The 13,226-nt window shown below is 42.1% G+C and overlaps 1 protein-coding gene across 2 annotated transcripts in view; it reads left to right on the top strand.

The window, feature by feature from the left end:
* The window catches only part of TGFBR2 (transforming growth factor beta receptor 2), a 160,919-nt gene that overhangs the window by 40,185 nt on the left and 107,508 nt on the right, over window positions 1–13,226 (top strand). For both annotated transcript variants that reach the window (XM_070727290.1, XM_070727291.1), the window contains exon 2: window positions 4,556–4,721. In XM_070727290.1, coding sequence (XP_070583391.1) covers window positions 4,556–4,721 — 166 coding nt within the window. The remainder of the gene's footprint in view (window positions 1–4,555; window positions 4,722–13,226) is intronic.

Raw genomic sequence — 13,226 nt, forward strand, 5'->3', positions numbered from 1 at the left:
GTATGAAAAGTCCAAAACTCATTCATACTTTAACAGTAATATAATTATGAAGACATTAATAGAAGTTTGGAATGAGGAAAAAAAATCACTTTTTAGTAATGCCAGAATGGATTTCACCGATAGAAGCCATCTCCCATCCTAATTTGTTAAAAGCAGGGAAAATATGGAAATATAGAGATTTACTTGATAATCAATTAAAACTGAAAACAAAACAAGAATTACAGGAGTCAGGAGTGGAAATAGATTGGTGGCAGTACGCCCAGATTAACTCTAGATATCAAAAAGACATGAGAATATTCATTTTCAAGAAGAACAATAATACACTCGGGAAATTATTAATCCAAAACCAAGGAAAATTGATTGGGAAATTATATAAATATTTTAAAAAATATAAGACAATAGGTTGGATATTGAAAGATAATATGATTAGTTGGTGTAAAATTTTTGCAAAGGAAATAAATTTAGATACATGGGAAAAGGTTTGGCTATATAACTGGAAAATAACTAAATCAATTTCCTTTAAAGAAAATCAAATTAAGATGTTTTATAGATGGCATCTCCCACCAAATAGGATTTCAAAGATGTTTCCAAGTGCTTCACCTATTTGCTGGAAATGTAAAAAAAGAAATTGGCACATATTTTCATGCGTGGTGGACATGCCTAAAATCTAAGATCTATTGGAATAAGGTAGAAAAATGGTTAAAAGAAATTACAAAGCAAGAAATTAAGGAAACTCCAGAATTTTTTTTTTATTAGGTATTACTGATGTTTAAATATAAAAAAGAAATACAGTGGTACCTCAAGATACGAACCCCTCGTCTTATGAACAACTCGTGATACGAACCCGGGGTTCAGAAAAATTTTGCCTCTTCTTACGAACTTTTTTCGAGTTACGAACCAGCGTTCGGAGACTGCTGGGAAGCCGCGCGGCTGTTTTAAAAGGTGACAGCCGGGCGGCGGTGCTTCCCAGAAGCCTCCCGAACGCCGGTTCGTAACTCGAACAAAGTTCGTAAGAAGAGGAAAAATTTTTCTGAACCCCGGGTTCGGTTCGGGAGGTTGCTGGGAAGCCCCCCAGCCCGGCTGTCACCTTTTAAAACAGCCACGTGGCTTCCCAGCTGTCTCCCGAAGCCGAACGCGGAAGTTCGGCTTTGGCGTTCGGCTTCAGGAGACAGCTGGGAAGCGGCACGGCTGTTTTAAAAGGTGGCAGCCGGCCTGGGGGGCTTCCCAGCACCCCCCCGAATGGGGGGTGCTGGGAAGCCCCCCAGGCCGGCTGTCACCTTTTAAAACAGCCGCGCGGCTTCCCAGCAGTCGCCGAAAGCCGTTTTTTTGCGGGGGTTTTTTGGTTGCACGGATTAATTGACTTTACATTGTTTCCTATGGGAAACAATGTTTCGTCTTACGAACCTTTCGTCTTAGGAACCTCCTCCTTGCACCAATTAAGTTCGTATCATGAGGTATTACTGTATACTACTTAATAATTCATATATTAGTAGCGGCAAGAATAGTATTTGCACAAAAATGTAAAGAAAAAGAAATTCCAAAAGATGAAGAGGTCTTTAGAAAGATTATGGAATGTGCAGAATTAGATATGATGACGAGATATTTTACTAACAAATTTTACTTTTCTGTATTGATCTAAACTATAATTAGTCCTTTTTTGTATTAGAAAGACTTCTATGCTTAGTGGAGCAATGGTAGCTCCTTTACATGTTAAATGTTGTTTGTCTTGTTTTGTGTTATATTTTTAAAAAATCAATAAAAATTTACATACAAAAAAAGAAAAAACTAAATATTCTAAACAATATAATCTAAACAGTATCAATTTGCAAATAAAAGTAATCAATTGTTATCAATAAAGTTTGAAAAAATGTAAATAATAGAGTAGTAATGATTCTGTCAATATATCAATATACCAATAAGTCAATCAATCAAGCTATCAAAATGTCAATGAATTGAGTAGATCAGTCAATTAAAGAAAATATCTGTCCATAGAATGTATAAATGCAAATGTGTACATAAATGATAATAATAATGACAGTAACAACAACCTCGTTTATAATTCATATATTAGGCTTACTATATATGTGTGTAGTAAGTTGGCCACAATCAAATTATACAATCATACAATCAAATTATAGATAGCGAAATAAAGGAGAAGATAAAATGAGGTAAAAGAATAATAAAATGAAAGGTGAAGAAAGAAAGTAGAAAAGAGATTCAAATGAGTAGAAATGCAACAAATAAAGCAAACACAAAAATATTGTATAATATATTATAGTAATATAGTAATATTATTCAAAAGTTATATATACTTATACTTGTGGTATTATTTTTTATAATTATTTTGAAGTATTTTAATCAAAAAAGGAAATTTAGAAAGAAATTCATTGAGCTTCCGCTTCTGTGCTTCTGGAAAAGTCCGTTTTTGGTTGTTGTTTTTTTTCTTTGATGCAATAGTTTACAAGTTCAATTATAGAGAAGGTTTAGAGTTCAGTAGGTTTAAAGTTGTAAATTAAGTTCAATCAATCAATCTTAGACATCCAGAAAGAGGGTAAAGGGTAAATCAAGCAAATAATGGAAAAAAAAGAACAAGAGGGTCCTCCAATTTTGTCACCTTAACTTGTCACCGACTCAATCCGCTCTGATTTATAGGGTAACCGAAACGACAAAACAACTTTCTCTCACCTTTAACACATTCAAAAATACCTTTCACCCTTTGTAGTTGTTATCCAATGATGTTTCCTATCTGATGCAGTAATTTGTTAAGCCAGATTCCAGCGAGATCCAATAAAGTGATCACTTTACTTATTTTTGCCTATTCCGGCTGATTACAGCTCGTTCTCTGCCGCCTTTTGCCAATACAATCACAGTCACCACCTTTTAATCGATCTGGCACAATCCGAAGCCAAAATCCAAACAACAAAGGGGATATACAGTGATACCTCATCTTACAAATGCCTTGTCATACAAATTTTCGAGATACAAACCCGGGGTTTAAGCTTTTTTTGCCTCTTCTTACAAACTATTTTCACTTTACAAACTCCCCGCCGCCGACAGGATGCCCCGCGTCAGACTTCCGTTGCCAGCGAAGCACCCATTTTTGCGCTGCTAGGATTCCCCTGAGGCTCCCCTCCATGGGAAACCCCACCTCCGGACTTCCGTTACCAGCGAAGCACTCGTTTTTGTGATGCTGGGATTCCCCTGCTGGGATTCCCTTGTAGCATCACAAAAACACAGAAGTCCGGAGGTGGGGTTTCCCATGGAGGGGAGCCTCAGGGGAATCCCAGCAGCGCAAAAACGGGCACTTCGGCTGGCAAAAGGGGACTTGCACGCATTAATTGCTTTTCCATTGATTCCTATGGGAAACATTGTTTCGTCTTAGAAGCTTTTCACCTTAAGAACCTCGTCCCAGAACCAATTAAGTTTGTAAGACAAGGTATCACTGTACTCCTTTTGCAATCCACTGTTATTGATCAAACACACACACTTTCAATCCTTTCACTCCAAGAGTATTTCAGTCATTTTTGCGGCTTCCATGATAGAGTCGGAATGTTGCATCTCCAGATAGGTTGAAAGGCCGATCTCTTCTAATGCCGACCAAGGGGGTTTCCCTGCTGTCAGAAGGGCCCGCCGACCACCCACAGGTGCACTGAAGATTCCCATGTCAGATTGCGAGCTCTATAGGTTCGCAATCACCCCAAAGAGCAGTCAAAAGCACCCGAAGCAGCCCCGAAGAAACCAAAAGCAACCCAGCAGCAGCGTGACGCTAAAACCAGAAGTCTTGTGTACCTTTTATTCTTACTTAAGTATTAAATGCATTTTAAAAACTACCTTTTGGTATATCTTTATTTATACTTAAAACAGTAATTAGGGCAAAGAAATTATGTCAAGTTGGCCACGCCTACTCAGTTACATGACTACTTAGCCATTCCCACTCAGTCACATGATCACCTAGCCACACCCACCCAGTCACATGACCATGTAGTTATGCCTACCGAGTCACATGACTACCTAGCCACACCCACTGAACCTGTGATTAAATAATTTGAATCCCACCACTGGATATATGCAATATTGAAATGAAGAGCATCCTGGCAAATTAGGATGGCTGGTATGTTCTATGTTCATTAATGAATGTTGGTGCAGCAATAATTTCAAGGATTATTTGTATCAAATTTTAAATTTGATTTAAAATTTAATTTTAAAATTATGGTTTCATAATTTGGTGATATTTTATAGTTTTATTTTAAGTTTTTAAATGTTATTGCTCAAGATAATAGCTATGCAAAACCATATTAGCTAAATCAAATGTACAAGTGCAATATTCCTATTTATTTTGTCAGATGGAAATAAACTACATTTGTTTATGCTTATGATACAAAAATATTGTTCTTAATAATACATATTAAAATATAATTTGCAAATAAAGTATATTTTTATGGGAAAATCTATATTCTTTATAATATGTGTGTGTGTACATATATATACACACACACATACATTTACATATAAATATATGCACACACACAAACATGTATGTATATTTCTTTTGTAGCTGAATATCATGAACATAACCTCTTCAGTAGTGGATCCAAAATGCGGAAACTGTGCAAATTTTGTGATGTTAAATTGACAACCTGCACCAATGAAGGTCATTGTTGCAGTAACTGCAACATCACTTCTATTTGTGAACACAAAAATGAAATCTGTGCAGCTGTTTGGTAAGTACATGTGTAAGAATTAGCATTTGATTTATTGGATTGGGGGTTTTTTTGTTTTAAATTTGTCTTCAACTTCCATTATATCCTTTGATTATTCTGACAGTTTTCAGAATAAAACCAAGCTTTGTTTCAATTTATTTCAATGTAATATATTTAAATTTTTATTTCTTATTGCTTGAGCATAATATTCTTGCAAAATGAAACAAATGTATTTTGGGAAGGGGGGGCCTATGTAATTATGAAATTCAGATATTTACAGTATATCTTATAGCAAATTTTAGTTCTTTGGAAAACAGAAGCAAAGCAGATGAGATAAGATACAATATCTTCGGAAGACTAGATTTAACAGATTAACAGAGTTGAAAGGGGACCTTGTAGGTCATCTACTCCAACCCCCCTCTCCCCGATATGATTAGAAGTATATTAAACTATGCCTATTTCAATTCATAGTATCACTTACTATAAACACAGAACTGTAGATTCTCCAACATAGGTGGAGCCAGCAGGGTAATCAAAGGGGTAATCAAATCACAAAACTTCCAATAGGATCTGCTCTTGCCTGGTAACCCAGTTCTGACTTGGTCCTCAGCAGGAAAGGATGTTGCGAAGAAGCTATCTATCCCAACTGCTGGTTCTCTAGTTAGAAATATCATTTCCTGGTTTTATTTTATGCATTAGTGTGTGGCATGGATGCAGGGACTTTTTAGTACAGTCTGCCACAAGGAGATCCAGGCCTGAGGCCTTCTCTGCTTCTGCTCAAGTGCAATCAGTTCCAATCTACATTCTAAAGAGGCCAATTGAGAAGCAGCAAGGGAAGGTGTGGCTCGCCCACCGGCTCCACTGCTGGAGTGACGAAAAGCCATCCGTCTCAGTCAGGTGTTCGGTGGCTGTAATTTCATCTACAAATGGCTGAACTGTGAGAGCAAGGCTCATCCACCAGTCTTTCAACTGAAGAGCCTTGGATGGCTTGATTTTCGCGGGGCAGAGCTAGCGGCCTGCATGATCTTAAAAAGCCCTGCCTCATCAGCTTCTGGCTCCCGGCCAGCGCACCCCTTTTTTTGCTCAAGGCAAAAGAACAATAAAAAAGAGAGGGAGGGGCAGAGACCTTTGTGCCACATATTCCACAGCCCTGTATTCTTGCTTAAAGTTTACCTGCTAGAATCTCCTTTTTGCGAAGCTCCTCAACAAATACGTAGTATACAAGAGGTTTAAGATGCATACCCTACAGTCCATCCTGGGGGGAATTAGACAATCTTACCTCCATTGATCTCTCAGAAGCTTACCTTCATATATCGATTAAGGACTCACATTGTCAATACCTGCGTTTCTGCTGGGTATAATTTCCCCCCCCCTCCAACTTAAAAAACCTACATAAATAAGAACACATATGCCGTCAGTGCCTAACATACATGCATGAAAACACATATGCCATCAATGCCTAACCATGTGCTCATACGGTCTTCCTATATAAAATATTAATAAAACATCTTAAATTCATTTCAACAATATTTATTTCCTCTATCTCACAACTAAACTAATAAGAATAAAAATCTTATATATAAAAGAGATATTATTTAAAAGGAACTAGTTTTAGTTTAAAAGAAAAAAAGAAAAACATTACGCAGATTTTTTCCAATTCTAACTTACTTATTCTTAAATCTTAAACTCCTCCAGGTCTGTGTTACAAAATTATCTAATGCTGCCTCCCTTTCTCTTTTTGTCAAGTGGGTTTCCACAATCATACAGTGGTATCTTAAGAACACCTCTACTTAAGAACTTTTCTTTTCTTTTCTTTTAATTTTAATTTTAATTTTATTTTTTTATTGATTTTTAACAATTTTTACATCACACAACATAAAACAGTGCGTAGTGAATTGTGCCCACCACCCCGACACACACACACATTCCCCACCACCAAATTGGGGGTGTTTCATTTATAGTCCACTTAACCCAAGAGCAATATATGTGTTTACATATTACAGTGATCCCCCAATCGTTGCGAGGGTTCCGTTCCAGGACCCCCGCAACGAGCGGGTTTTCGCGAAGTAGCGCTGCGGAAGTAAAAACACCATCTGCGCATGCACAGATGGTATTTTTACTTCCGCAGTGCTAGCGAGGAGCCGAAGATTGGGGGCGGGGCGGCTGTTTTAAAACGTCGCCGCCGGCATGGGGGGCTTCCTAGCAGCCCCCCAAACCCGGGTTGGGGGTCCGGGGGGTGCTGGCAAGCCCCCCATGCCGGCGGCGACGTTTTAAAACAGCCGCGCCGCCCCCAATCTTCGGCTCCTCGCTAGCGGGCAGGCAGGCGGCGGAATTCGCTTCAGGACTCAACTGGAAAGCGGCGAGAGCGAGCGCCAGCGAACGGCTTGTCCGCCGCCTGCCTGCCCGCTAGCGAGGAGCCGAAGATTGGGGGCGGCGCGGCTGTTTTAAAACATCGCCGCCGGCATGGGGGGCTTGCCAGCACCCCCCGGACCCTCAACCCGGGTTTGGGGGGCTGCTAGGAAGCCGCCCATGCCGGCGGCGACGTTTTAAAACAGCCGCGCCGCTTTCCAATGAGTCCCGAAGACAAACGTCAAACTTCCGTGTTTGTCTTCGGGACTCATTGGAAAGCGGCGCGGCTGTTTTAAAACGTCGCCGCCGGCATGGGCGGCTTGCCAGCACCCCCCCGAACCCAGGTGGCCGGGCGAGCAGCGAGCGAACGGCGGGTGGCCGGGCGAAGGGCGGGCGAGCGGCGAAGGGCGGGCGAGCGGGTGCTGGGGAGGGCTTCTCGCCCTCCCGCCAGCAAGAGGGGGAGCGAACGGCGTGGGCAGGCTGCGGACAAGCCGTTCGCTCGGGCCGCTTCCCAGCTGAGTACTCAGCTGGGAAGCGGCCCGAGCGAACGGCGTGGGCGGGAGAAGGGCGCGCGAGCCGCGGGCGCGCGGGCAGGCAGGCTGCGGACAAGCCATTCGCTCGGGCCGCTTCCCAGCTGAGTACTCAGCTGGGAAGCGGCCGAGCGAAGCGGCAGCAGCGAGGAGTTTGCGTGGGCGGTGGGGAAACTCCTCGCTGATGCCCGCCAAGAGGGGGAAGACCTAGGGAAGCCGCCCAGCAGCTGATCTGCCCGGCGCCATCTACGCATGCGTGCCCATAGAAAAAAGGGCACGCATGCGCAGATGGTGTTTTGACTTCCGGGTTGAAAAATCGCAAATTAGCCTGTTCGCAATGGTCGGGGATGTAATAACCGGGGGATCACTGTATAGAGTGATTCCAATTTATTTCTTGTAGCTTGGTCTCGGATTCTGCTCGTCATATATCGTCTTACCTTGTCCCACCGTCCCATCAGCTGTCCCAACTCAGTTTCATTATCCAAATTTATCCTTTTTTCCATAATTTCAAATTGAATATGGTCCACCATGTACCTATACCAATTTTGCATTGTCCATTTTGTCGCATCCTTCCAACCCAGAACTATTACTGCCTGAGCGCTTTCTATTGCTGCTTTTTTTCCCCTCTAAATTCTCCCATCGCATTACTTTGTACTAGTACTGCCATTTCTTTAGTGATTGTCCATTGTATATTTAGCATTCTATTGATATCCTCTTTCACTTTTTGCCAAAATTCCTGCACTATCGGGCATTCTCAAAACATATGCATAAACACTCCTTTGTCTTGACACCCATGCCAACAGTTCCCCCTGACATTCTGCTGAAAATGTGCGAATTGAACGGGAGTAAAATATCACTTATGTAATATTTTCCTTCTCATTTCCCTGATTCTTGTATTTTTAATTTTCCTTATATCTTCTACTATATTTTCCATTTCTTGTACCTCTACTGATATCTCATTTTGCCACCATTTAGTCAATCCATTAATCGTATCCCCTTCTGACTGCACTAGCAATTTGTATATATTAGTTGCTTGCGCCTTTATCCCCTCACTTTTTTCTCTTATTATTTTCTCTAACCCTGTCTCCTCCCTCCATAACACTTCTTTATTCTCCCTTTCATTAAGATATTTACATATTGCATTTATTTGTACCCACCTTCCCTTACCTAACCACCATTCTATACGATTTCTACTTGGCCTGCCATCCTTCTCATATAACTGTTCTATCTTAGTTATCCCTCTTCCGTTCAACTCTCCTATAACCCTATTTAAGTTAGTTTCATTTTCTGTATTTATTACATAAAGCAATGACAGTTTAGATTTATATAATCCTATTTTCCCCTGCCATCTTTTCGAAATTTCCATAGTCCCTTTCATTGGGCCTATTTACCTATGTCACTCCTATTCCACTTTCTAAAAATTAATTCTCTATTCTTCATCCCGTTTATCTGTTTTTCCAATTTCACCCATTTGTTTTCACCTAATTGCAACTCCATTAACCTTTCCATTTGAAAAGCTTCCCTATATAGCTCCAAACATGGAACTCCCCATCCCCCCTCTTTTTCATTCGCAATTAACCACTTTTTTCTTATTCTTGGTCTCTTGTCTTCTTCAATCCAATAATTTAGGTTTTTGTCCCACTCTTTAACCTTACATACCGATAGCCCCCCCGACAGCACCTGAAATAGGTACATCATCTTGGGAGCTATCATCATTTTTAAAGCTCTTATTTTTGAGGTCTCCTTAGCTTTTTATCTTTCCAGCTCCTCATCTGTTTCAACATTTTCCTCCATATTAATCTATAATTAATCTCTTCAATTTTCACTGGGTTTTTCAATAACCAAATTCCCAAATATTTTATTTTTTTGAGTCCTAATTTCAACCCTGATTCTTTCCTGATTTCTATCTGTTCTCTCGGATCTATATTTAAGCACATAATCTCTGATTTTTCCATATTAACCGACAGTCCCGATTCCTGCTTAAACTCTTGTAAAATATTTATTATACCTTTAATCATCTCCATTGGGGTCTCGGTCAATATAATTGCGTCGTCTGCAAATAAATTTATTTTCATTTCTAATTCCCCTATTCTATATCCTGCCCAAGTGTTATCTTGTCTTATCTTATTAGCTGAGATCTCTATTGCTATTACAAATAATTTTGGAGATAAAGGGCATCCCTGCTTGGTGCCGTTTAATATTTTAATACTCTGCGTTCTTTGTCCATTCACTCTTATATACGCTTCATTTCCTTTATAAATCTCTTTTATAGTTTCACAAAATTTCCCCCCCATATTTAGTTCATTACATACTTTATATAAATAGCTATGGTTAACTTTATCAAACGCTTTATAAACATCTAATTTCAAAATTCCCAATTTCCTTTTAGTAGCGGTAGCATGGTGCATCACATTCACTACATTTCTAATTGGTTCACTTATTTTCCTACTTAAGAACTTTTCTAAGAACCGGGTGTTCAAGATTTTTTTGCCCCTTCTTAAGAACCATTTTCTACTTAAGAACCTGAGTCCAGAAAAATTTCCCAGGAAATTTGAGAGCGGCACAAAGGCCCGGCCATTCCCCATTTAATCCCAGCCATCTCGTGCTTTTCTGGGCTGCCAGAGGAGCCTTTCAGTGGGGCTTAAGGATGCTTTGGCAGTCCAGAGCGAACGAAGCATTTTCCTTTCTCTGGGCACTTAGAGAGGGAATAAACCTCTGACAGCACCCAGATAAAAGAAACACTCCCTTCCCTCTGGGCAGCTCAGAGCAAACTGAGCGTTTTCCTTTCTCTGGACGCTTGGTGAGGGAATAAAACACTTCACTGTGGTGATTCCCTCATGCTGCCTCCCACACACCTGGTGCAAGGTTGCCTCCTGGAGCGTCTGGACGTAGAAAGGCAAAAGAGGATGCTCCCCCCGCCTGAATCAACTCGACTTCAGCCAAACCGAGAAGTCACCACAGTGAAAGAAAAGCGCTGGCTACAAAGTGAGTGAGTGAGAGAAGAGGGGAGCCCTTTAGCATGGGAAGGAAAAGGAAGCAGGCAGCAGCAGCTGCCACCTTTCGGTCAAAGGAATGGGAGGTTCCCCCCTCTTGCCCGCCTAGGTTTCTCTCTCTGGCGCAGTGTATGGGAGACAGCCTCGCGCTGGCTGTATGAGAGGCGCTTGCTCCTCACCTCCTCAGAGTCCCCCTTTTTTTAAGCCTTAAAGTTTTGGATTTTTTTTATTCCCCCCACCTCACCTTCTTCCTTCTGCAGCGACTGTCCCCCTCCTATTCTTCTTCCTCCTCCCACCAAAATTCCAAGCTTTTATTTTTATACCTAATGGGTTTGCACACATTATTTGCTTTTACATTGATTCCTATGGGAAAAATTGCTTCTACTTACAAACTTTTCTACTTAAGAACCTGGTCACAAAATGAATTCAGTACGTAAGTAGAGGTACCACTGTATTTCTAATTCTTCTACATTACTTTTCAAAATAATTATTTATTTTATCTATTTTTATTTTCAAACCATTCATAAAATTTCCCCCCACATTTTATGAAATTCCAAATCTTCTTTATCTTTGATTTTTCAATGTAAGCCTACTCATTTCAGCACAATCCATAATCTTTCTTAATACTTCTCTTTCTGTTGGTGTTTTATTCAATTTCCAATTTAGCGCATATACAATTTTTAAATGCACTTGCAAGGAGAGTCCAATGTGGGTAATACTCTAGTCTGATTGGAAGGGACTGAGTTTAATTTAAATGTTAGGCGGGTACCGCCCCTAAACCTCCAGTCTTAAAAACTCAGTCGCAGTAAAGGCACCTCCTAAACTATTAATTGTTTAGAAGTGTATTTGCAAATAAAGTTCTTTTTAACACTTTATATTTCCTTTCTGTTTTATTACAGGGAAGAAGCTATCGCTTTTCGAAATACAGGGCCCCCTCCTTGCAGCATAGGGTCACTACCCTCTGCGGACATCACCCTCCTGGCTGCCGCTCCACCCCCACCATTCCCTTAACCTCCGATGCTGATTAGGAATTAATCAGGGCCAGAGTGGAGCAACCGGGTCACCGACTTCTGCGGTCACACCTGGGCTACAGGAGGCGGTTGATGTTGGGGGGGTCCGCCCCTCCAGTGAACATACCGGGCCAGGAACGGGCAAATTGATGGCCTCAAAACCAGGCCGGATGGATCCCACGCCAGGAACTTTGAGACCGGCATTAACGGCTCGGCGTAACTGAACTGACATTTTTTGGGATGGGAGGGGCAGGCTTCCCAGAGTAACGCTGAATCTTGGCAGGGCCTCATAATGAGGCAGGAAGCCTCCGGAACACACACAGCCACCCCGGCAGTTACCATGGCAACTGGAGTGTCAGTCATCTTGGGAATGCCCCAAGGAAGGTTGAGGCCGAGCATACCTTGGTAATTCCGGCAGTTACCATGGTGACAAGAGAGCCGGCCATTTTAATGTGCCGAGAAATGGGGCGAGTTTTGCTGATGTGGGGCAGGGTAGCCTCCCCCTCAGCACGTCACAGAAGCAACGTTGAACTCTGCCCCATAGACACACATGCATGTGAAGGGGTTTGTTGGCTAATTTCACACAACGTGCATGGAAAGACCTGGCATGTGGGACATCTCCTAACAATAAATCTCTACCATTGTTAGTGTTTGAAGGGGATAATTATGGCAGATCAATCAGCCCAAGCAGGGGAAGAGTCTACTTCTGCTGCTAGACCCAATACCCCAAACGAGAGGCCTCAAACAGATAAAACAAGGTCTAAGTCTTCTCAAAACTCTCTCTTAGAGAAGCAGAGAAAAGAATAAAGGCACTTGAGAAGAAACTTGTGGCAACCCAGAGGCAGCTAATACCTACAGCTGCCCCCTTGCAGTCTAACCTCTCCTTGGGTACTACACCTCCCCAAGCCTCCCCCATGATCACAGCAGGGGTAGCAGGCTCGGCAACAGACAAGGACTGGTCTCCTGAGTGTCCTCTACTGCCAGTTCCTCAGTTCCTTCCCCAGTGGCTGAGACATACATCCCGCTCAGGCAGGCCTCAGCTTGGCCTACCTTTCCACCACCTCCACAAACCTCTCAAGTACCACACTATGGGAAATTCCCATCTGCAGCATTTACTCTCTCGGCATCAGGTCTGCGCAACATGCAAGATGCATGGCAAAACATGCCCCTGGCCTTGCAAGGTATCATCGCCAATGCCTACTCGCATCGGCTTGCAGCAGGGGTACAACAATACACCTCAGCAACCTCTGCACCCACGAGGGCCAGGCATCCTTGGACAGTTCCAGTCCCACCGTCCTTACCGGGATCAATGGACGAGGATACAACCCCCAGGGACACTGATAGTGACGTAGATTATGATCTATCAGGTGATGAGCATATCCCAGAGCTGCCTACCTTTACAGGACTCTTCAAACCATCCTTGTTCCAGGTCTTGCTTAACAAAGCAAAGCAGACCATTGACCAGGCCGGCGAGGGGAAGCAGGCCGAGACATCAGCAACTGCCACCCCAGCAGGCTGCCTGTTTGCAGTTCCCCAAAAGGAGGCAGAACATATTCCGTAATCCTAATTTTTCCTGGATAACATAAAGTGACCATGGGAGCACCCAGCAGCCGCTCACGGCCCCTCAACGGTAGAACCTAAGTT

The sequence above is a fragment of the Erythrolamprus reginae genome, chromosome Z (genome assembly GCF_031021105.1).
Source record: "Erythrolamprus reginae isolate rEryReg1 chromosome Z, rEryReg1.hap1, whole genome shotgun sequence".
NCBI classification, from domain to species: domain Eukaryota; kingdom Metazoa; phylum Chordata; class Lepidosauria; order Squamata; family Dipsadidae; genus Erythrolamprus; species Erythrolamprus reginae.